Source organism: Aplysia californica, unplaced genomic scaffold, assembly GCF_000002075.1.
Source record: "Aplysia californica isolate F4 #8 unplaced genomic scaffold, AplCal3.0 scaffold00250, whole genome shotgun sequence".
NCBI lineage: Eukaryota > Metazoa > Mollusca > Gastropoda > Aplysiida > Aplysiidae > Aplysia > Aplysia californica.
Genome location: NW_004797520.1, coordinates 396,283 through 422,059, shown reverse-complemented (window position 1 = coordinate 422,059; position 25,777 = coordinate 396,283). Strand labels below are relative to the sequence as shown.

The following is a 25,777-nucleotide window of genomic DNA, read 5'->3' as shown; positions in this document are numbered from 1 at the left end:
AAATATACAGCAGATGATTACATTGCTAGGTCATTGAGAAGACTTTTTCTAAAGATAGTAGTTTTGAGATTGGTGATATTAACTACACGTGATCAGAGCAGATGGTTGCGATTACAAGGCCAACTGTACGAGAACATCCGATTTTCACACACCTGTCTTGTGGCGTGATTCAATATTGGGAGTGGTATCGCGCTATGCCACGATGTCTACAATGACGAAACACCAAAACAAATATATGTGTGACCTGGTTTGATGGAGCTTAAAATATACCATAGTTATTTTTACTTTATGATCGGGTGATAAAAACATCATGGTTTGCGAAATTCTCCACAAAAAATCAACCCACCTCCACTTTTAACCGCCGTTTCTCATTACCATATATATTATTATTATCTGCTGCTATTTATTCAATTTTAAAAAAACAAAAAAACTAGGTGTTAACAAGTTAGATTTTTACCTGTCTGTTATGTCACTTTAGAGAAATTAAAAAGATTTAGTAATTATGTGTATACAATATTGGTTTAGTATTCTCTTTTTACATGATGGTTGGGTTATTTAGCCTACTTGTTTGTTGTTGTTGGGTTTTTTCACCATTATTATTGTTGTTTGGGTTTCTTTGAGGAAGGGTAGATGGGATGGGGTGGTGACGTGGGGATACGGGAAGGTGGGGATGATAATTTAAAACGCTTTTAGGGAGATGATTTATGGTTGGCACTAATTAATTACGAAACTTTTTTTAAACTACGAAAGAGAAATGAGGAACTTTTCTCTTGTGAAAGTTAATTAGGCTAGATACAGATACAGTCAACCGGAAGTAAACAAAAATATCTCTAGCGGTAGCAAAGTACACAGTGTTGACTGTCGTGTTCCAACACAGACAAAAGACTTGAAAAGTGAATCACGAAAGCTGACGCTGACAGTGTGTCAAGTGTCAATACTGAAGTATTCTTCTCCTGTTTTTTGCTGAAGTGGTAATCATTCTAACTTGCCCCCTTACCGACAACTCTCACAGCCCCTCTGAACATAATGATATCACTGATTGGCACATCATATTCATATTGATATGATAATTGTTATTGGACTCAACTTTTTTACTTCTTCGGGTTAATGATTGGTCCTCATTCGTCATTAGAATAATTGATCATATAGACTAGAATCTAGTAATTTTGTTTAGGAGTTCACTTAAGTTTAGGATAGGGTAGATGGAAGGACTTCCGTAACGAGCGACCACCCCATCAAACACAATTATTCACAATAAAGAAAAGGCCTAGACCTAACCCTACCCCTACCCCTACCCTTACCCCTACCCCTACCCTAAGTGGCCTAAGCCCTCAATTCTGCTCTGTCTCATAGTGGTCGCTCGTTACGGAAGTCCTCCCGGGTAGATAGTTTATTTTAAGGCCTGTCTAATTGATGAATAAAAAGAAAAACATTTGCCCACCCTGATAAAATCTTGTTTACGTTTTTTTACAGAAGGAATCCTTTCCGAGCCACCGTTATGAAATTAATGGAAAGAGGCAGAGGGTGTAGGTTAAGATTAAGGCTTGGGTTACATTAAGGTTTGGGTTACAGCTGGGATTAATATAAAGTCCTTTATTTATTGTGTTTGTTGGGTTAATCACTCGTTACGGAAGTCCTTCCCAGTTTACCAGTCTGACTTAAAGTGGTAGTCTTTATTCACAAAAATTATGTTAAGTTAAAGTAACCCTCACCCTGCTCTGTACCTTTAAAACAATTAATTTTCCTTCCTATTCCTATGATTCTGACATCCCCACACTTCACCTTCAGCAATATTGTAATTGAATACACTACCAGAAGAGCTTGTTCACTTTCATCTCTGTCCGCCTTTTAAAAAGTTTTTCCCAACCCTTTGAGAAATCTGCTACAGAACAACTACACCTGCTAGAAGAGCAGAGAGCAGTTTGACATTGAAGAAAAGAAAAAGAAGAAATAAATATATATCAACGGACACAAATTTGTTCTCTGTACCCAAGGTTGTTTTGAACTTGGAGAAGAAGCTGATAAGTAGAAGCAAAAGCCCTAGATTCAGAAGTCACTAATTAACTCACTTCAAGGAAGTGGGGAAAGGGTACAAAAAGAGCAGCAAACCAAGAGATGAGTATGATACCCCAAGAGGAAAGATTGCATGGATCTGTTGGCAGATTCATGATTTTGACAAACAAAAAGGACCAGCCTGGGGCACACAATGTTCTTGTTGTGGTGGACGAGATTGTGCCATGAAAAAATGTCCACTTGGGGTTAAGTCCAAAGATGGGACAAGAAGTAAAGAAAACTTGTGCTACAGAGAGGAATCATGAAACAGACTAAGGAGCCAACAGACTAGGTCAGCCAGATGGCAGACACTGAGGAGGTGTTGGCTCAACCCAAAGCCTTCTCAACATCACAACTCTGAAAGACGAACACAAAATGCTACACTTTCAATGATATCTTGCCAAAGTTCAAACATGCAGAAAATTAATTTACGCAGCTTTATGTTGCTGAAGCCTTTTAGCGTGTGAAACTAGATGGGAATTTAAGTTATAACACCAACCATGATCACAGCAATGGAGGAAGTAAGGTTGACAGGGCTCCCATTTGGTCTCAATGTCTTCAGCGAAATAGTTCACAGTTGTCAATTGCCAGGTGGTCTTTGGAGGCATCACAGGTGAAGCAGAATATCAATGGACTCTATTTTGTTTGTTGGTGTTCTGAAGATTTACTCTTTTGATGTTTCTTGAAGTGTTTTGTTATTTGTTTTGATTGGAGGGGGGGGGGGGGGCTGTAATTTTTGTTAGGACATCATGAAGAATGTGTAAAATATTGTAGTGCATCAAAACAGTTTACATGTGTAAGAATTTTCCCCTTTTTACTTTCAGCTCAGCAATTTGCCTGTCAAAATGGCTGGAAATGAGCAAGGGCTGTTCTCAGATATTGAGTTTGAGAAAGCCTGCGATGAGCTCGATGTTCCGGACGTTTCAGGCTGGGAACATTTTGTAGAGTCTCAGGGAGTCAAAATTTACAGACTGTATGATGAGGTTCGTAATTTTTGTGAAAATATTAACTATTTGTTCATTTTGACTTATGAATTTCAGTCTCTCTTCTTTTGTTTCCAAAGTCGTAATTGTACTCTACTGCACTCATCACTCACATTTGGGGGTTTATATGATGTCATTGGTAGGTCTTACTTGACTAGTGTTATTTCCTTCTGGTGTTCCTGCACGTCTGTTTTGCTTTTTCCCTGCACTGAATGACCTTGGTAAATTGTGTTGATGTGCTTCTCTTTACTCAAGCAAAACTTTTATCAACCACTGTTTCGTAGATGATTTGCTCATACATATATATATATATTCATTGGATAACATTTTTGGAATTGGCTTACAGGTTAGCCTTTATTCGTAGGTTGTGTACTCATTAATCCAATCCGTACGCTTTCCATAGCGGTCTGTCAAAATGATTTTTTGAGAAATACTTTCATATGGATAGGGAAGACTATTTCTGACTCTAACTTCCTTTTCTGTCTCACCTCTCGTCTCACCAGACTTCAGGCTTGTACCAGTATAAAATCTTTGGGGAGCTGGATGATGTCCCCCCTGATGTGTGTGCCAAGGTCTACATGGATCTGGAGTACAGAAAGGAGTGGGATTCTTATGCCAAAGGTTCGTACTAAAGCGGAAAATGTCAAGCAAAACATTTTTGGCAGAATAGCCTTTAGAGCAAAGCTGCAAATTGTAACATTTCAATGCATTTCTTAAGGACAAAAGTAATTTAATTAGACAATGTTGTATTTGACAATCACATACTGTTGAAGGATTCTTCAGGCTAACTGTTGTTTGCTGCCAGTGATTCTGTCATCGATGCTGTATGTTGTGAAATTTTGGAGTGAAGCAATATGAGCATGTAAAGGAGTGTGGCAATGATTTAGCACTCCAAATTTATAATATTTGTTTGAGATTTAGAAAGTTGAATAGTTTTATATGGAATGGAGAAGAAGACAAACAGTTTTAAGGCAAAACTAACTGATATGAAAAAGAAAATTGCAATATTACAAAGATTGAAGAAGGTGGTTGGATTTTCTGATTGTTTTTATGTTGTTGTTTTTTTGTTTTTTCTTGTGATAAGAGTAAGGATTATAGGTCAGCTCCTTTGGCTCTTTAGAAAAGGAAAAAACAAACTTACCTGCAAATTTTAAAAAATGATTCATGTTTCTGCTCTTGTTTCAAAATCGTGGTTTGAAAGTGATTTTTAAAAATATTCATCTTAGATTGTATGTATTTTTTATTCCCAGAATTGTTTGTGAAAGAATGTGAAGGAAGGAATCTGATCTACTGGAACATCAACTTTCCCTTCCCTCTATGGAACAGAGATGTATCCTTTTCCTGATTTGTTCATTTTAGATTAATGGTGTGTTGTGGTTGATATTCAATGCAGGAGGAAAAGGAGCGACACAGCTGTTTTCAGGTCTCACTTTGCTTTTGTTTTGTTTTGTTTTGTTTTAGTAAGTGTTTTATAGCACTAGCAACACAACAAGACCATTTTCGTAAGTGTTGAAGAAAAGAGTCATTACTAATGAGTAACAAGCACAAAAAAGTAAGAGGAGAGATAAGGATGATAGATGTTTGATAGGAAAGAAGGAACAGACCACACCAGAGCACTTGCCAACCACTCACTTCTGCTTTCAGAACAGAAACAGATAGCAGTTTGGGGTTGAGACTCTGGAGCACCTTTAAATAATTTTTCCAAGGTGGATGAAGATATGAAATCAAAAGTTGAGTGTTTCTTGTTTCCATTAGAGTCCCATTTTATTGAAATAATGGCACTGGTTCTGGGTATTGTGGGGTTGATTTTTTTTAATGATGACTCGTGTTATAGAGCACTTGGCTACAACATCATGTCTTGATTCCTCATGATCATTCTGACTTGATGATATTGTTTAGTTCATCACAAGTTCATGACTGATTTCTTCTTGTGTTTCCCGGGGGGGGGGGTTCCTTTTGCTTATTTTACAACAAAGTTGTTTTTTTAATCCCTATTCTTTGCCTTCCTGATACGATCATAACCTAATGATGTTAGTAGTCACAGTGCTTCTTTGCTCGTTTACAATCTTTGTTGCGTTAAATAATTATTTTTTTCTCCTTGTTCCTTTTTTATGTTGAGATGTGCAACATTTGACGCTCTGCTACAAATTTAGGATCAAGTGAAAGGAATGAGCCATACGGTACCGCTGAAATGTTTTTTCTTATCTAGTCCAGTACGTGTTTGGTCGAGAGTACCGTGAGATGGAGCAGAACGGTCGCAAGGTGTGGGCTGTGCTGGCCAAGTCCATCGAGACGCCCTCTGTGCCCGAGAGAAAAGGACTAGTCCGAGTCAGCGACTATCTACAGAGCGCAGTCATGTGCTCCAACGGCAAGCAGGGATCCAGAGGTGAGGTGTTAGTAGGTTATTCGCGGGTGCTCTCTTGTGGTTTGCTCCTTCTTTCCTATCGAACATCTATCGTCCTTATCTCTCCTCCGTGGATGGTTGGCAGGTGCTGGTGTGGTTTGCTCCTTTTTTCCTATCAAACATCTATCGTCCTTGCCTCTCCTCCTTCTTTTTTATGTTTGCTACTCTCTTGTAACACATCTATTCTTTGGCACTTTTATGACCTTATTGTGTTGCAAGTGCCGTAAAACTCTTACGAAAAAAACATCTATCGTCCTTATCTCTCCTCCTTCTTTTTCGTGTTTGTTACTCTCTTGTAATTCATCTATACTTCGGCGCTTATATGACCTTATAATCTGGGGTTAAAAAGTCTCCTGTTAATTTCCTTCTGTTTTTGGTTGTTTTCCTTTTTTCTGCTTTTTAAAGGAAAATGAATTTCTCATAAAGATATGACCTTACTCCTTTCATAGCTGCTTTCAGTTTCAACCAAAGTGAAAATTTTGTCACAAAATAATCGTTTTCAGTCCTTTTCAAATATTTAACACAGTTAAGACAAACTATTTATGATTTTGTAACATCTCAATGTAGACCATATAGTTTTTTTTTAAATCAGCTCTTCTTCCAATGTATCCTTTAAGTCATTCAAATTAATTTGTATCATTATCCTTGAAGTATTTCACGTTATGGGCCCAGGTTCCAATTCTTTCTTTTTCAAACCAAAGTAGAACAAGGTACAATTTTTTAAAAATTTTTATCGATAAAAATAAACATCTGTCCCGCTCAAAACAGAAATGACAAATGTCAGTCTCTGGTTAAAGAATATTGTTAGATTTCCCCCTTCATGTTTTGTGGACTTTGAAGATTAATTCACAGAACCCTTACCTAAAAAGTTTTGAGGTTGTTTTTTTTTCAACACAGACTGTTTTGGAAACTTGGCTTTATCAGTACGGAATTCCTGAGCAGATTGTGACACTAAACAACTTTTCATAGCAGGATTTGATCTTGCCTGTTTTTAGCAGCCAATCCCATGAATAGTAGCAAACACTGCTTGGATGAAAGGTTGTTAAAAAGAAGTGTGTAAGTGGTGAATTCCAACAAGTCTCCTAGATTTGTTGTTTCACAATGACAGTTTGGGACAATGCAGGATTCATAACCTGTAATAGTGTAATTTAACAAATGATAACAGTAGCTGATTCAGACTAAAACTGGAGTCAAGTGATGAAAAGTATTGAAAGTGAAGCTGAAGACATTCTTAGTAATGTTGTCTTGTCTTTGACTTAAGTAATGTTTTCTTTTGTGACTTTTTAGACACACTTGTTTACATATTATATGTGATTTTTATGTCGGACAAGAATTTTTTTTTCTTAATTTTTTAACTCCTCTTCTTTATTTCTATATTTTGCAATTTCTGTTTCATGTATTGTATTCAAATTTGGTGGTGTGTTAAAAGAACTGTAATGAAATGATTTTCTCTCGAAGATTGAACAAGTTTTTTAAGATAACTTGGCCTACTAGTTTTTCTATATATATTTGAAAACCCCCATAAATCTTTAGCACAGACAGCAGCATATGGTAAGGGCCAAAGGGTTCAGTGAGGCAATACAGGGAAGATGTTGAGATAAGGTCCATACATTTACATATCACTTCTGGGCGAATTATGTAGATATGAATTCTGTGTTTGATCAATGACGGTTATAAATCATCTAAATTACTCATTTAAATTACTCATCCCCTTTATGTTCCTCCAGCTTTCATGAAGTATTTTGACAACCCCGGTGGCAACATCCCGACCTGGCTCATCAACTGGGCAGCCAAGGTGAGTTCAGATCGCGACTCATATAGTGGGTGGTTGGAATGTGACACTATTTTATTTTCTCTTAATATGGCTTGAGCCTAGACACTCTCATTTAGAAAAGACTTGGAATTTTACATCCATGCTCTTTTGATGCTGTAGTCTATGTGGTAGCTTCTTGTATATTGTTGCGCAAAAAGAAATACAGAGACTGAAATTCTCTCGGAGAAAAAAAAAACTATCCTTATCAGCTCTGAAGCTGGCCTTATATTACGTGTAATAGGGTCAACATTTTATGTTGGATAAGGTGTGCTGACAGTTCTCTTTTTCCTTGGATCCTGATAAGGCCTCTACACATTCCTTCAAATTCACATTCATGATAACTAGGCTCATGTGTCTTGAACTGGAAATTATGGATAGATTAATTTGCCAATATCTCAGTGTGAACTGTTGGTTGGTGGGGTTCGGGGGGTTTTTTGTGTTGTTGTTTTTTTTTGGGGGGGGGGGGGGGGGGTTCAGCCTCTCATCCTTTCCCTGAGATTTTTTTTTCCTTTTTTAATTAAAAGTTTTAGTAAGAGTTTTACAGCAGCTGCAACACAATGAGGTCATATAAGTGCCGAAGATTTGAGGTGTTACAAGAGAGTAACAAACACAAAAAAGAAGGAGGGGAGATAAAGATGACAGATGTTTGATAGGAAAGAAGGAACAAACCACACCACAGCGCCCCGCCAACCACCCACAGATTTTATTTTCATAATTTCACTTTGATATTTCGCTGTTGTAATTAGTTCACAGGGATTGTTTTTAGTTGAGTTTCAGTTGTCTTTTTTTGTATCCTGTGGGTGTTCAGAGGATGCCACTGGTGGTAAATTAAATACAGGTATCAATGGTAGCTATGAGTGAACTCCCTTTAGTTGTGAAGCTGGTGACTGTGAACCTTGTTTTGTTCTTCAACTCACAAATCTTGTTTTGATTTTGATGTTCATCCTGAGGCTTCTCCTGTTTACCTGTTGATGCTCGCCCCTGTCCGCAGTGGGTGGTTGGCGGGTGCTCGGGTGTGGTTTTCTCCTTCTTTCCTATGAAATATCTATGGTCCTTATCTCTCCTTCTTTTTTGTGTGTATGTTACTCTCTTGTAACACCTCTAATCTTCGGCACTTATATGACCTTATTATGTTGCAAGTGCCGAAAAACTCTTACTAAAACGAAAACAAGACCTTATGCAGTTGTGAGTGGCGTAAAACTCTTACTAAAACTAAACTGAAACCTGTCCACAGACGGGAGTGCCGCAGTTCCTGACCACCATGCACAAAGCTTGCCGCGGCTATCCGGATTTTCTCAAGAAAAAAGAGCAGCAGCAGAAGAGCAGTTGACCTCCGCAGCCGTCTAACCTGACTGAGGGCTTGTCGTTTGTGTTTGACCATTATTATTATTGTAGCAACAAGTGATGAATGGTTTTGGAACTATGAGAAAAATGTGGTGGGCAAAGGAGAATGATGGTGCCTAAATCCTGTAGATGTTTGAATGTTTTGTTCCTGTTCTTACTGCTTTTAGGTGATGACCTTGTGTGTGGTATGATGAGTTTTGTGCATAATCATACAATATATCTGTCTGTGTAATAAGAAATATGTAGACCTTTGAATTGTTGGTTTTGCTGATAAATCACCTTTTCTTTCTTTTTTTTTTTTGCGGATAAGCCATCTTTTCTTTTTATTGCTGATAAGCCTTCTTTTCTTTTTATTGACCTGAGTTTATTGGTCGGGTGAGCCATTAATTTTTTTAAAATTTACACCAACTTGCCATGACATTTTTAAAAGTTTAACAAAGCTAGAGATTGGCATACATTTTTATATGATGTTTCAAGGATGTGGTAAGAGGGAAGAAATTCTAATGAAATTTTTGTCTCGATTTTTTTGAGTGACACAAGTTTGTTTTTTTGTTTATTGTTTTTTTTTGGGGGGGGAGGGGGGGGATTTTTTCATAGCAATTGTAAGACACTTTGTATTCTTCTTTTCCATATTTTTATAGGGCCACATATTTACGTGAGTATACATGAATGTTGTCCCCGTGTCTGTCTAAACATGACTGCACACACTCTTAGAGCTGTTCAACAGTGCTAGTCTTCCTTCAACTTGAAAACTTGAAGAATGGTGTGTTTAGAGTAGAGGTGTTTGGAGACAATTCTTGTGCTTTCCCTTTTGCTTGTGAGAGAGTTAAGTTTGGCTGGGGGTTTTCTTTAGCCCAAGCCATGTCTTTTGAGGTTATGGTATAGCTTCAAAGTTTGAACTTTAGGTTATGGATTGTTGTTGTTTTTTTTACAAACTCAAAATGTTTAACTTACATCTCCGGCCACTGCGGTGTATTTGTTTGATTAACTTGGTCCTGTGGAGAGGTTTGAGGTTCAAATCTTTTCTTGTCCATCCTAGAACTAGAATGTTTGTTTTTTCCTTTGGCCAGGCGTCCTGAAAGGGGACCACCTGCATTTTCCTCAAACCAACCTCGTTGTGCCTCCGTCGTCAAGACGACAACTTGGAATTTTGTTGTGGAAAAAGTGAATTACAGTGGAATCCACGTGAACTGAAATCTGCCAGACGGCTGGATTTTCCTTGTAGCTTAAGATATGTTTTCAGTTAAGAAAGATTGCTCAAATTGCTAAAAACAATTTGGGATTCTATTTTCTTTCAGTTTATCGCTCTTTTCCGATTAGCCGTGTTTGATTTAAGTGGACTCTACTGTATTTCCGTTTCCTGAACAGAAATGATCTGAGTTTTAAATCAAAAGAAATGCTGATTTTTATAGTAGTATTGATATTAATGATATCCATGATGAATATTTCTTTTTAAGAAACGATTTTACTTCAGGTAAGTACTTGATCATGATAAAGTGTTACCTACCTCAGTTGATGATCCCCACTCAAATCTTCTCTCCTGTGATCTGTCATGGCCACAAAGATTGCGAACAATCAGCCTTTATTTATATATTGATTGATTGAAAGAGTGCTTTTGAAAGAAGTGTATTTTCAGAATGATTTTTAAAATGCTTTTCATCGTCATGAGATACAAAAAGTATTCCTAGGGATTGGGTGAAGTCACCCAGTCTATCTCTATGTTGTGTCTATAACAGTTAATGTGCAATTTTTGCAATAAAAATTCTTTTATTTGTAGCTTTCAGAATTTTTTAGCTTCTATCATCTAATCATGAGGCAATTTGTTTTTGTCAGCACAAAGATTTCCCATTATTGTAGTCTATCTGTAACGATGAGAATTTTAAAAAAATATATATATTTGGTCTGCTTCTTCATAAACTGCGACCACGCTCCCATTTTCCATTTGTCCAGTCCAGTTAGTGCCATCGAAACTCGTTTACTTTCATTTATAAAGGCAAAGGGTGTTTCTCCATTTTGAGAACATTTCAAAGTGTAATGCAATGATAGTCAAATTACCTTTACTTGCTTACTTTCTAACAAATACAATACAGCACAACACAAATTACAATATAATACAAAACAACACAATATACAATACAAACAACACAATACAATAAAACAATACAATACAACACAACACAATACAAATTACAATATAATACAAAACGACACAATAATACAATACAACACAATGCAATAAAACAATACAACACAACACAGTACACTATTACCAATACAAATCAGCTGCTCAGACAGTCTAAGATTTTGAAAAGCCATGTATGATAGATAGATTCTTACTCTGAGCAGTCAAAACATTTTGTGTTATCAGTCTGTGTTCAGTAAGTTATAACTGTATAACATCTTAGTCTTAGTTTTGTTAACTTCTGAATTTCAGAGATTTTATGGCATGAGATCTATTTTTCATAACTCTACATGTCTACTACATGATGTACTGATGATATTTTCACTTTCTCTGTTCTGTGATGTAATGTCTGTTTTAACTTATTGTCTAAGCTTTTACTTTACAGGGCACAATAAAATTGTTATCTTTACAAGTATTCACAAGTTCATGTATGTTATTTAAGTTAGTCAGCCTTTGGGGTTTGTATCAATATGAATGTAATTTATAATACCAAAGAACATTGTCTGCAGTGTCCTATAAAATTAGATGAAAAAGATGCTGCGCCTATTTTTTTTGGAGTTTTTTTTTCCGTTTAGATCTCATTGCATGTATTTTTGGTTCCATCTACTAGTATGTTGAAATAATATATATAGCAATAACAATCTTCATTCATCTCATCAGAGGAAATTTGTCTCATTCAATGACTATGGCGGTGGTTTCATTTTAAAGTTCATGTACTATGTTTTCTGTCGCATACCGACAAGTAAGGACGTAAATTTTACATATTGAAGCACCTCAGCTTTGTAAACTAAACATTCTCTCTCTCTCTCTCTCTCTTTCATTTGTAGTACTGTGTGTTCGGTAACTTCACTGAATTTGGTACTAGTTCATTCCTATAAATGTTTGTTTTTTCTTTCTTGGAAGTATGTCGTTTGATTGCTGATGGATGTTGAAATTTCTATGTCAGTTGAAGAGAGAGGTATATACAGATCTCATGTGTTTTAAAAGATTCACATTGCTTTTACGGACTGTCATCATTTCTTTTAAATAGAATACTCCCAGTATTTAAGAGTAAAGAGTATATGTGTGGAAAAAACCCAGAAAACAATCATGCTTTTTTTTGTAATTTGTTGTTGTTCTGGACTTGTTGCTGTAACTTGATCTGAGATTATATATCAGAGCTACCTGGCAGTGACAGGCATCTGTGTTGTCACGAGTTTGATTCCAGTGCGGGAGAAATTTTATCTATCTGTCTTCTGAAACTGTAACCCTTTCATTTAGCCAGGGTTGGCTCTCTCCGACAGGGTTAAAGCAGCTCATCTCCTGAATTATCTAAATTTTGTCAATAGAGGCATAAAACATCTACAGTTACTATAGACCTATTTTCTAGCATAATGACTGACGTCACAAAGTGTATAAAATACTGTCAGGATCATTACCTACCCATCTCAATTCAAAGTCTCATTTATTAATTAAAATCAATGCAGTTCATTTCTTATATTTTAATTGATTGGTGCCACAAGTGGAAAGGAAGTTCACAATACTGGCACAAGACCAGTCTCTGCATGAAAAGTGAAAGTACATTGGTAAGGCAGTATGGATTCATTGTCCTTCATAACAATACAAACAACCAACATGTATGTGGAAACACTCCTCATAAAAAAAGACTTTTCACTATCATATATCACTTTGGAAACGGAAATTCTGAGGTACAATCATATCTCAAATAAAAAACTTACTAACCAAACGTTCATCAATATAATACGAATTTGCTGTCTGTACACAAGCAGTTGGATTACCAAATACCACAAGCCATAAACAGAAAAAGAGAATCTAACAAGGAAGTAGCAGCCGTCACAGGAAGTCAATGTACTTTTCTGTAGTAAATATTGTAACAACGCAACCATGTACAACTGTAGTTTCAATAAGTAGTACTCTCAAAGACACAAAAAACTGGACTGAGGTACAATGACTAGGGACAGAACACAGCAAACAAAAGAAAGAGGAATAGTAGCTCATGACATATCAAGGAAAATAAGGGTAAACTAAACAGCACTTTGGGCATGAACTGAAACTGTCCCCGTGGTTTTATGCACCCCATATAATTTAGCAAAATTTGATATTTTTTTGCATAATTTCTTATTATTTTCCTTTATCATTCTTTGATAAAAATTAACAGAATCGCATAATTTCACATTTTGGGCTCAGTTTGCATAATTTCAGAATTTTTCTTGCATAAAACGACGGGGACAGACTGAAAGTAAAAGTGACTGTCGACCGTCAGCATCATCAACATGGCGTCTAAAACACAAAGCAGTGGCTGGTTCTGGTTAAAAAAAGTTTGATGAGCAAAGCAGCTGATAGATAGAGATCTAAACATTCGAGAGTGGATTTATGCAAGACAGTTGACAACTGAGAGTGGGTAAAATTAAACATTCATTAAGATTTCAGACCTCCTTGAGACAAAAATAAGGAAATGTTTTAAAAGCTCAGAAGAAAAAAATTTCAGATCTTAAATTGTACTGGCAGACGAATGTAACCATAAATGGAACAACATCTGGATAAGTATTTCATTGTAATTATAAATGTTACACTTGCATTACTTGCATTGCACAAAAATACCTGATCTTTTACAGTAAAAATAGAAATGCAAATTGCTCTTGTGCTTCTCCTCTACTCTAAAACAACAAAGTATTTTGAATCAGTCGTAGTGACAACATAAAATGTATTTAAGGCACGGTAACACTAATTCGTAATGCTTCACTTCATGGAAGAAAGAACAGTGAGAGGAACCTACAAAATCTGCCTTCCCTTCATTTTGTGCCATGAGACAATCAATAATCAAAGCAGCTCATATATTGCGCGGAGTGCAAAGTCGGTTCGTGTTTTGAGCAAAACTATTAAAGCAATATTTTACAATAAAAAACAGTATATTTTTAAGTGGATTTAAAAGTACTTGAAACAATTTTCTGAATCACTCATACAACTGATAATGAAACTAAATGCTAAGAAAAACTGATTCAGTTTAAAAAAAAACAAAATTCTCACAGATCATTGTCTACAATTCTACAACTACTTTTATTTGCCCCCCCCCACACACACACACACACAAATCACAATCTATAACAAGACAAACATTGTGAGGGGCACGTATTAGAAAATAGAACAATAGAAATATTTTCATTTCTTTGGTCTTCAAGTCATCTGTAAGATATAAATAATCCTCTCCGTTCTCCTAAAACACGACTGAGCCTTTCAATCTACAATTCTACCATACTTTTAAAGGCCTCCAAATCACATATACTGACATCATATACCCCGTACATGAAATTCATTCAAGCTTTAGTTAAGATAAAAGGCACATTTGTAAAAACCATAGAGAAAGGTATCACAAGTGGAGAAAACAAAATTGTTATAAGTTGGGTAAAAGGCAAACAACAAAATGTTTTGTCTTTTCACTTTGGAATGTAGTACCGCGAGGGAACAAACGGCATCTTCGACACCTGGGCGTCCAGCATTTTTTGCCGAACCTGAATTTTGACTTTTGTGCCGTTCTTTACAAACGGTGTTTTCACATAACCCATGGAGACGTTGACCTTGAGTGACGGGGAGGGGCAGCCACTGGTTGTCTCCCCTATCACCTCAGACCCATCTTCTGTGTAGATTTTGGACCCACCTAAGAAAGTAAACAGTGAAAAAGAAATTCTTTTTTTTTTTTTTTGTAAGAGTTTTACGGCACTTGCAAAACAATAAGCTCATATAAGTGCCGCAGGTTAGAGGTGTTACAAGGGAGTAACAAACACAAAAAAGAAGGAGGGGAGATAAAGACGATAGTTGTTTGATAGGAAAGAAGGAGCAAACCACACCAGAGCACCCTCCAACCACCCACAACCACTTCACTGCACAAGCTGGACAGTCCATTAGCATATATATATGAGCCTTTCAAAACCTCAGCACAGAAAGGAGGACACAAGGCATCAAAATTCAAAATGAGACAACAGCCTCAAAATAATGGAGTTTCACAAGATTTCATTATGCATTTTCAGAAAACAATACTGTCCAGGAAACTGACACTTCAATTAACAAAATTTCGCTGGTTTTTTTTAAGGAAAGCTGCTGCCTGAGATGCCTTGCTCAAAACCAGAACATATAATCAAATGGACCAGCATGAGCACAAAAGCATTTGAATTAGCACGTACCTCGAACGGGAACTCCTGACGAAATAAAACCCACTCTCCGACGGCTGGGTTTTGCCTTGATCTGATCAAGAATAATGGAAGCCCCTGGGAAATCTGCCTTTGGTCGACGAGTTTTGCCTAAATAAAAATAGAAAATATTCCAGTTGTAATTTCAGTATATGTGTCACGTGGTGGTGGATCGTCAATTTCTGGGCATGTGGAGTTATTCATGGTGTCATCTGAAAGCTTATTTATTTGACTTGTTTTCAATTTTTTAAAATATCCATCTAGCTTGAATAGATTAGAAGTCGAGATATTTGCGATTGAAGAAGGTGAGGTAGCCTGGTTTCAGTGGTTAAATTAATGAGAAAATGGCCGCCAAAGTTTGGTAACTTTAATAGCTTAAGAGTCCTTGAAAATGGAAAATGACATAGAAAATCTACTTTGTTCCTCTAACTTTAAGGTTTTCAGTAAAATTCACATGGAAATGTGCGTTCATATGAACATAAAAGGTGTTTAGCCAAAAAACATAATTTTGATAAAAATTACCAAACTAATGGAAAAATGCCTTTTTCTTTGAGTTAATTAACTTTTTTACGGTATTTTGACGAGCACCTGATTTCACCTCGATGCCTCTCATAATATGATTCTTTACAAGTTGTGAGGACTAAAACTAAAACATGTAGCCTGTGTCATCATAAAACGCTTTTCTGATTGAGTGTGCAGACCCCATGTTGATTACAAGAGAGGAAACTCTCTTTTGTGTCCCAGTAACCAAATAGTCCAGGCCCATTATACCGTCAGCCTTGGGACAAGCTTTCAGTTGGTGGCATAACGAAGTTCTAATGCTGTCCATTGTTCAATAGCAACAATTGCCCAACGTCAAGGGAAATGATTCTGCCACAACTATACGAAAGGCAATATCATGGTGAGTTATTTCCCTTTGTCCAAACCTTGGCCTTGAGGTTTCCTGCATGATGTGACAAACAATTACTAGCTCATAGAGTCATGTGTGGGAGAAATAAATATAGTCAAGCGCAGTTGTAGATTAGTTGCCGTGATTAGTGTTTACCTTTGGCAGTTAGCAATGTTGCTGGGCAAATGTATATACTTGGGTGGTGAGCGAGGCTGGCAATAGAACAGGGGTTTATGTACATATATATTTGTGTATTTCAACAGGAAAGATAGGCCTACTAACTCATCCTGCATTTTCAATGAAAAACTATTTTTAATGTTAAAAGTAACCCTGCAAAGAAGAAAACTTTCTGACCACACCAATGCATTAACCAACCCTCTACCTTTCATTTACTGTAAAGTTGGGGCTATTGAGCTGAGGAAAAAAGTCGCTGCTTATAGCCTGAACTTCACTGTAATCAAGTTTACTACCCTTTCAAAAACAAAGGGAAGAAATAGGCCCAGATTGGGGGGAGGGTGGCAGTTAGGTGTGTGTGTGTGTGGCAGTTGGGTGGGGGGGGGGGGGGGGGGAGTAATAAATAAAGTTGTTTTGACCACAAAGAGCAACTCACTGACTAGCCAGGTCAGGCTTGCTTCAATGGGGGAGGTTGTTTGGTCGATGTCATTGCCGTAGAGACACAAGCCCGCCTCCAGACGAAGACTGTCTCTGGCACCGAGACCGATCAGTCGGACAGACGCGTGAGAGGAAGACAGGAGAGACGACACAATACTCTCTGCATCTGTCTTTGGAATGGAAATCTGTGGAGAACAAAAATGTGTTGTAGTGGTAGGCATTATTCTATTTCTGCAAAAAATACTGCACTGGTCTATATTTCAATCCCTCTGATAAAGGCACATATGACATACACATACATCCAAGGGAGGTAAAAAAGTGCCAGTTGCAGGGAGTGAAAGTAAATGTTGGACATTCTGCACACTGTTGCACTATTTTGAGTTGCTTTAGCAGTCCCGGTCGTTTTATGCAAGAAAAATTCTGAAATTATGCAAACTGAGCCCAAAAATGTGAAATTATGCGATTCTGTTAATTTTAACAAGAATGATAAAAGAAAATAATGAGAAATTTTGCGAAAAATGATCAAATTTTGCTAAATTATGCGGGGTGCATAAAACCATGGGGACAGCTTTAGGTTTAAGTGTTGTGTCTTCACAGTCACAGCCTCCTCTTTCTTTTTAATCTGAGACTGGTTTTGACTTCTGTTACGAGTCATCTGTAAAAAAAAAAAAAATTTAAAAAAAAAATATTAAAAAAAAAAATATATATATATATATATATATATTCCTCTTCAGCACATAAAAAAAAAATACAAAGCTGTTAGTCCTAAATCCCACAAATCTCACAAAATATCAGCAGGTATTGACGTTCAGAAGTATGAGAACAGGAAAGGCACAAAATGAAGCACAGTTACCTCCACTCCATCTTCTCCCGTGTAGCCACATCTGGTTACCCGGCAACCCTTCACCCCAAACACAGTCGCTGACGTCGTGGTCATGAATGGCAGAGTTGTCAGATCAAAGTCTACGCCTGGCTGCAACACTGAAATAACTTCTGGACCTAAGAAAAAAAACCCAAACAATTTCTCATTATCCTGTGGTAATAGTTAAGATCCAAATATTTAATAAGTGGTACTTTAACACAACTAACTTTTTTAAAGATAGAAGTTAAAACAAATATATGTGAGTAACTATGGTGGCATTTGGTTTGGGAACAGTTATTCTGTCCCCGTGGTTTTATGCATCCCGCATAATTTAGCAAAGTTTGATCCTTTTTAGCATAATTTCTGATTATTTTCCTTTATCTTTCTTTGTTAAAATTAACAAAATCGCATAATTTCACATTTTTGGGCTCAGTATGCATAATTTCAGAATTTTCCTTGAATAAAACGACGGAGACAGGTTATTTGAGAAGTGCAAAAACTAATCTAAATAACTTAATGCTTAAATGATGTTCAAAGACACAACTGAACATTTCATAATCCTCAGGACATAAAAGTCATAACAAAACCCAAACTTGCTCCAAATTCAACATGTAAAACATAAAGTGGCTTTATCAAGGTAATCTTTAAAAACTAAGGACCTTAAGATAGTTTACAGTAGGCCTATCATGTTATAACTTTCCATATTGCTGAAATGTTTAAATAAAAACAAAGACCACTTTTCATGGGAAGAAAGTTAGGACAATAGCAACACTGAAAACATCAGGTATGAGAAGCAGACTATACCGAAGACCTCGCTATTCACCTGCATGAACGTTCCAAGTGATGATAAAACAAAATTGCAGCTCTACCCCATCCCCAGGTTATTGTTTACACACAAGAACTTTTAAACTTTCATTCATCACGGTACCATAAAATCCTGGTGAAAATATACTCCCCCTCCCCTCCTCTATTTGGAACTGACTTGACCTAGTGCACACTCTCTATAGGGCGCCATGACATAATTCGTGAAACAGGCTTTTAACCCTTCCAGCCCCAGTCACTTTTGTGCATTCCCAGTCCCAGCCAATACAGCAGTATTTCAGAAAAAGAGGCAAACATTCTAAAAAGTGATGGAGTATCTTTGTAATGAGGTTTAGATAATAACAAAAAAACATTATTTAAAGGTACATGAACAAATAATATTACGAAAATTAAAGTTTAAATAGGTTCGCTAATTTTTTTTTATGTGCAAATTTGGTACCCCCCGAAACTGAGAATATACGCTCTTGGGACGGAGGGAGGTACAAGCGCTGCTGAAAATATACACGCATGGGGCTGGAAGGGTTAACTTTTAATCTATTTTAACACTTGGGGGGTCGAAACTGGCTTTTACCATAGTCCTTTACCCCTTGGCTAGGTCCTTGACTCATGACATTACACTTCCTATACATGAACACAAGGGGGAAAAAAAAATAATAACTTGACCTTGCACGGCAATCAAAGCATTGTCAATGGGAGACAACTTCACATCCCGACCAGCAGCTTGAAATTCTGATTCTCTGGCCTGCAAAAACAAAACAAAACAAATTATAGAAATAAGAATATGTCCTATACAATGACAATGACAATGACAATCTTTATTCATCTCGCAGGGAGAAATTTGTCTTGGTCGTTAACAATGGCAGTAGACGTTACAAAAGTTAGACTTAAAGGTGAACTCACGCAAACGCACACCAAGACAGGACATTATGCCAAGTAAATACATGTCTCATGGGCTGGGACAACCCGCTCCGTAACACATTCATTCTCTCTCTCTCTGTTTCATTTGTAGCACTGTGTGTTCAGTAACCTCACTGCAATTGGTACGAATGAATTTCTATATCTGTCTGTTCTTGCTTTTTTGGAAATGTATCGTTTACTGCGGGTCGATAGTTGAAATTCCGATGTCAGTGGGTGGCTATGGTCACTAAGCATTATTTCCGCCTTTTTTTAGAACGTTTGTCTTGTGCAGATTCAAAGTTACTTAGGTCTCTACCAATTGTTCTTGATGCCTTTTTTATCAACTTATTTAGTTTTATAATGTGCTGCCTTCCCAGATTGCTACCATAGCAAGTGATTCCAAAATTTATCAAAGTTTCTATTGTGGTGGTGTAGAAAATCTGAAGGATGGATGGATTCAGATTGAAAGACTTTAGTTTCCTCAGAAAGTACAGCCTCTGATTTACCTTTTTAACGATATTGTTTACGTGGTTTTGCCATGTAAATTTGTTGTCTATTGTAAGGCCAAGATATTTGTATGAATCCGTGAATGTGTGAAATAGCAAAAGAGTTCAGCTATCTAACAACATAATAATAATATCAATATTAAAACAATCAATGCTAAAGTCTTTCATTAAAATTTGTTTTACATTTTTTCATCAGCATTTATCACCAACACTTGCCTGCATGTGTTGTACTGATAGGCCTCTTGTCAAGATAAACGACCAGAAAAGGCAAAGGGCAGTTGTAGATTTACTCTGATGCCAGTAAGCATACATATGCAGATATTAATTGCCACAATAATGAAATCAGCTCTACAACCTTTCAACAAAGGTTTAAAAAATGCATAATTACACTACAAAGACAAACGCACAAGTATTTGATTCAAATTCTGCTTAACAAAAAAAAGCATTCAGCCTGAAAACTGTTAACACAGAATACTAATAAAATATCTTAAAAAGAAAAACCACAAACCTTCATGAGGGCAAAGTCTTGGTCGGAACATCCTGCGTTTGAGACGACGTACAGATGGCCATCATCGATGTTGTTCACGATCAAATCATCCAGTATTCCTCCTTGCTCATTGGTGAACACTGTCAGCGTGCCCTGGTTGTCTTTTAACCCTACACATAGCAAGAAAAAAACAAAACAAAATTGTAACACAAGTCAAGCAACCTGTTGGCCTAACTTAACATCATGTCATTGGTTGAACGCATGTACTGACCCAAAAAAAGGACACAGTGACTAAATAAATAAACAAGTCAGCAGCCCATGGAGGGAAGGGGGGGGGGGTATTGGGATTCGGGAGGGGGGGGGGGGTGAGATTTTTATCTTATCAACACAAAGGTAAAAACCCCTTTCCTTTTATTGGATCTGTCGCCGTAACTTAACAGCATTCATGATTTACTGTAGAGTTCTTAGTATATATCCTCAAAGCTATAATACAACTACCTTAATCAGTCATTATTTTCCGGTTTGTAATTATTGGAAAGGTGAAAAGGAGTGTTCCCTTTTTCTTGTCATCAAGGGAGCAAAATATGTAGGCCTACTAAAAATTCAGTTATAGAGATAAGTCTTATGGATGGCTTGGAAACACTGTACAAAAGTCTTCTCGAAACAATGCATTGTACCATTCAACTCAAAAACTGATAGAATCAAAAAGAGCACCATAAAATCAGTAGCACAGGATTTAGAAACCTTTATTCTTCAATCTCCTTTTTTAGCATAATTCTAAGGAACGTAATAGCTATGCAAAGTCACCAGCATGTATGGATTATAAATTTGTTGAAGAATTTCAAACCCAGAGACACAAGCACATGGCAACAAAAATTGAGAATCAGATAAATCACATATAGGTGTCGAGCATACCCTCAATATCTGTAACAACGAGGCTTTCCATATAGCTCTTTCGATCATTCCCATCCACTCTCGTCTGCAGCATGTGAGAGACATCAAAAATACCAACAGACCTGAGAACAATCCAATGAGAATTAACTCAACTGTCAAGCACATTAAAAAAAGACAGAATGCATAATGCCCAATAAAAACAGAGAGCATCACTTCCAAACACACATTTATAAGATGGGATGCAAAATTCAAGGACTCCGTTATTTCACAATAATTTGAAAAAGAGACTTCACTTGAAGTTATCAATTTGAAAAAGAGACTTCACTTGAAGTTATCGATTTGAAAAAGACTTCACTTGAATTTATCACATTTATAATTTAAAATGGCGACATTATTTCAAAGCATTAATGTGTAGCACCAGATACGGACTTGCACATCAGTAACTGAATATGGAGCAAGGAGATTGAGTATGGAGTAGGGAGTATGAGTATGGAGCAAAGAGCATACACATCAACAGAGTCCTGACAAAAGCGCTATAGAAGACACTATTCCATCACAACAGGCAATGGTATTGGTGCTATATTGGACTACACTTTGTATCTTCTCATGATGCCAACTAGGCCAAGGCATGCCAGGAAATGCCAGTTGCAGCAGGTGCATGGAAATGGCTGATGTTCTTCACTCTTTTAGTTTAGTTTAGTAAGGTTTTACGGCACTCACAACTGCATAAAAGGTCATATGAGTGCCAAGGGGAGGATGTCAACAGAGAAGTCCAAACGAGGAACCAGGCTTACTCTGCTCACCTCTCTAGCTTCAACAGCACAAAGTCTGCTTCGACTATCAAGGCACCCGGGAAATAGCAGTTCACAAGAGAGTGACAAACATACAAAAGAAGTAGAGGAAAAATGGCGATAGTAAGGATGAGGAAAGTAAAAGCAGCAGTTCCCCCTATGCTATGTTGTTCTGGCACTCTGTTGCATGGTCTTGTGTCTCTTAAACTTAACTCTTATCAGCCAGAATTGATTTCATGGATTTTCTTAAACAGCTACCATTAAAAAAATGTATATATTATTATATGCCTTCAAGTTGCAAATTCTCACAAAGAAAAGAAGTATCACCATGTCTACTTCAAACGTGACCAATGTTATAAACATGCATGGATTTGGAGGACCGGACAGAAATGTGTGTTTAATTTGGGCAGGTGAAAACGACATACTATATTGTTTTGGAAAAAGGAGGTAAACCAAAACGACACACAGCGTATCGTTCTGGCCGACAGGAGTTAAAGCATACGTTACAGAGCGGAGAATAACGTTAAAATCCACAGAAATAGATGACTGAAACAATACACTTAATATAGCGACAGGACATAAAGGGCTGCGTGAAACTACATTTTCTACACAAATATAAAATGCCAGAATTTCACCACTTTCTCTAGATTTGAAGACTATTCACCAGTAGAATCTTACAGTAAAACAACAAATTGACACGATATAATGGCGGGCGTACTTTCTCACTTGAAGATGTTCCTCAGATATTCCTGATTTATACTGTACAGGCATTTCCCATCCTGCAAAGGGAACCATTTTTGCTCCTTGAGAAAGATGAAAGTCATACAGGCATGTTCTTTTGAGGCTTTCAACCTGAAAGAGTTAAAAACACATGAAAATATATGAGAAGAATTCTATTACTGATCTTATAAAACTGTAGAGAAATTACGTAGAGCATGGTTTTTTAAAAAAAACTCATTTTGATTTAATGACCAACCTCTAACAAAAATTAACACATTTACTTACATTTAGCGTACAGGGCACATTAAACATTTTCAGTTGGTAGGAAATTTTGAATTTTGCCCATATGTGGCTAATTTTGGACCACCAAAGGATCTTTAACATGCGCAACTTGCACACACAGGACCTCCGAGATTTTTCGTCCTTGCCCGAGAAGAGGAAGTCCTAAGTAGATCTTTCCTACCATTAGATCAGGTGTGTGGCTGAAAGACAGCAGAAAGAAAGGAGCCAAGGAGTAGCAGTAGAAAGACAGCAAAAAAGAGTCAGGAGCCAAGAAGAGAGGGCAAAGGATGTGAGGGGGTGGGGGCAGAATTATATAAGCGGAGACGAAAGTAGACGATAGAACGTGTTTTGCTAGAGAGCAAGAAAAGATGTGAAAGGAGAACATTTTAAAGAAGGAAATTGTCCGTCGTTATCCGAATTGAACCCGGGACATATTGAATGAGGGGTGAATATATAACACTTTAACTTCTAGGCCATGAGAGCCCCCTCACACCACACTTTACTTTAATGTTAACGTACGCTATCCAGTCAGGGGATGAAATTTGTTAGCACTGAAATATGGTGGCAGGCTAGTATTTACCGTAAGTCAAGTAATTTATTTTAGTGATCCTGTGTATTCACCCAAAGAGAAGTTTTTAACATAGGGCCCAAAGAGAAAAACTTTTTTTTTTTAAATTTTGTTTCGTCTCTGGCCTGCTGTAGTGATATATGCAAAGTTTCAAGGGCATAGAGGTAAATTACAATAATTAATACATCAGCTAGAATTTTCTTAATGTGGACTGATGAAAGTGAACAAGCTTTATAGCCGTCTACTACGTTGAGGATGGTCGCGCAATACATAGCTCAAAAATATTATAACAGCTTTGGTGTTATATATAGTTGCGTTCAGTAAAAAATTAAGTAAGCGAGCTTATAGGCTATCGTCATTTATAAATGCTTCAAGAACAACAAAGACCACCTTAAAACATCTCTCATTTTCTGCCCCTGTGATTTCCATAAAATAAAATAAAAACTAAAACCAACAATTTCTGAGCTTTCAAGCTAAAAGCAGAAGCACTTAATAAAATGAAAGTGGCTATTCTCACCCGCCCGGAAGTTCTCGCAAGATCAACTCCTCCCCTCTTCTCTCTCTCTCCGTCTCTTTCTGAATACTGTCTATCGGTGTGGACGATCAAATTGACCAAAACAAAGTTAAAAAATGATGTTAAAACACAAAAGTAAATAAATTTGGTTGTCTACAAAGATGCTACGGCTATTTAACTTTTTGAATCGAGCCGAACTATACTATGCGGGTCGCCATTTTGTTTTGCCCGGAAATTCTCGCGCTACTCCTCTCTCTCTTTCTCTCTCTCTCTCCACTGCCCACAGACAAAATTGTACGCTTTTAGTAGGCTACAATTGTAATGGAACGTTTGTTCATGGCACAGAATTCTACAATTTTTCTGTTATCACAGTGTAGAATTCTGTGGTTAAGGGTGAACGCAAAATTCGGTGAACGCGCACCGGGTGAGAATAGCCACAAGACTCGCCTGCACTATTCTCACTCCGGGTGAGAATAGAGGTGGCCTAATAAAATATAATAGTATTATAAATAGGCCTAATGATGGAGCACCTCCTTCATTGACAAAATGATAATTTAGATATAAGATGTTGCAATGAAACTGCCGCTAGCATGGCATCAACACGACTTGTTCACTCATCTTTCCAGCCACTCCTAGGCCCCTTGGCTAAACTCCTATACTCCTACAACAAAAAAAGCTAATTAATTATCATATAAAATGGCTTATACTACTTTTTTGTAACTAAAGTTGTTGTTTTTTTTCCCTTTAAAAGCTATTCAAGAAAACATTACCTGGCTTGAAAATGTCCTAGAGAAAGCATTTCTGTACAGCTGCAGAAGTGTTCGATTTGTGATACACATGGTGCTTTTGGTGCTCTCAGCTGATTATTCACGGGTCTTGTTCTGCCAGCAGTGCGATCTCTGCGGGTTGCGGAACCCAGATAAGGCACTCTTCGGTTGCGTTGTCGTTTTTATCACCAGTGCAAATTTTCTACCAGGCCAGAAGGACCTCTGAACTTGAAATCTAGGTCAAGGTTGTGGGGTCATTGGGTTTGTAGAAAATATTAATTCTAACATAATATTATTATTTATAATCTTTATGCTTAAAAAACTATTCTACATTGTGTACTGACACATTTCAAAAGAATATTGTTACCGTTTTTATTTAAAGAAAACTATACACGTGTCAAGTTTTTCAATCAATAAAGCTCAGGCTAAAGGTCGAAGTTCAAATAGAAAATACCTGAATTTTGTATCGCATTCTATAAAGAAATATATTAATATCTAAATCAATTTCCGTTGACGCGGCGTGATCTACTTTAAATTTTACTGGTCATTTTATATTAGTCAAATACTTAATTATAGTGCCAAGATTACTTAAGATATCGAATTTGTGAGAATATTCCAGAATAATATCAATGCGATGTAAAACAGCGACAAGAATCCAGTACGTTTGCTATAAAAGACGATCAGCCAATCAAAATTGACAGTGTCTAATGGCAGCTACGCTTTGTGTGGTTGTGGCGGAAGTGTGTACATTTGCCGAAAAATGCTGTATCTCGAGGATTATTTAGAGCGTAAGTGGGACTGCCACTGTTTTTAAAAGTGAAATATCACTTTATGTTGTATGGGGTGTAGAAATGGTTGGCAAGATGTACCATTTAGGCCAAATTATTGCACTGCACAGAGTACCGGAAATAAACGAAACAACCGTACTTTCATTTTCTACTTTCCGCATTGTTTACCGTCTCTCTACTTTCACTTTCTTTCGTAACCTGTTATGGTTTAGAGATCAACCGTAGTCGCTTCTATTTTGTAATAACTGGAGTTCTATTTTATCCGTAGTTCTCCAACCTGTGCTGCATATATAGGCTTCAGCACATTCCACTTTAAAAAACAATGATTTTACAACATATTAAAATATAAAGTTAAAGTTATTCTGATAATTCTCTGCTACTATTCTGCTGCAACCTTATTTAAATCCCACAACAAC

At 37.0% G+C, this 25,777-nt stretch overlaps 3 protein-coding genes across 4 annotated transcripts in view; 2 read left to right on the top strand and 1 right to left on the bottom strand.

Annotated features, from left to right (window-relative positions):
* The first annotated feature begins 796 nt into the window (after window positions 1–796).
* LOC101846509 (phosphatidylcholine transfer protein) lies at window positions 797–10,697 on the top strand. 2 transcript variants are annotated; one of them, XM_013083718.2, is made up of 7 exons: window positions 797–942; window positions 2,877–3,035; window positions 3,539–3,656; window positions 4,286–4,365; window positions 5,250–5,421; window positions 7,167–7,234; window positions 8,487–10,697. In XM_013083718.2, exons 2-7 carry the CDS (start codon window positions 2,898–2,900, stop codon window positions 8,580–8,582), a joined length of 672 nt encoding a protein of 223 aa, XP_012939172.1. In that variant the 5' UTR covers window positions 797–942; window positions 2,877–2,897; the 3' UTR covers window positions 8,583–10,697. The 2 variants fall into 2 exon arrangements, with proteins under 2 accessions (XP_012939172.1, XP_005100570.1); XM_005100513.3 differs by having other exon boundaries at window positions 799–971.
* A 1,547-nt stretch (window positions 10,698–12,244) lies between these two features.
* LOC101846290 (aminomethyltransferase, mitochondrial) lies at window positions 12,245–24,872 on the bottom strand. Its single transcript, XM_005100512.3, has 9 exons — window positions 24,577–24,872; window positions 22,441–22,574; window positions 20,953–21,053; window positions 20,059–20,207; window positions 18,811–18,889; window positions 17,317–17,462; window positions 16,462–16,648; window positions 14,957–15,073; window positions 12,245–14,433 (listed from the first exon to the last, which is right to left on the bottom strand). Exons 1-9 carry the CDS (start codon window positions 24,643–24,645, stop codon window positions 14,213–14,215), a joined length of 1,203 nt encoding a protein of 400 aa, XP_005100569.1. The 5' UTR covers window positions 24,646–24,872; the 3' UTR covers window positions 12,245–14,212.
* A 374-nt stretch (window positions 24,873–25,246) lies between these two features.
* The window catches only part of LOC101846077 (inhibitor of growth protein 3), a 10,203-nt gene continuing 9,672 nt past the window's right edge, over window positions 25,247–25,777 (top strand). Inside the window, exon 1 of the mRNA XM_005100511.3 lies at window positions 25,247–25,361. Within this exon, the coding sequence (XP_005100568.1) occupies window positions 25,334–25,361 (28 nt within the window). The 5' untranslated portion in view covers window positions 25,247–25,333. The remainder of the gene's footprint in view (window positions 25,362–25,777) is intronic.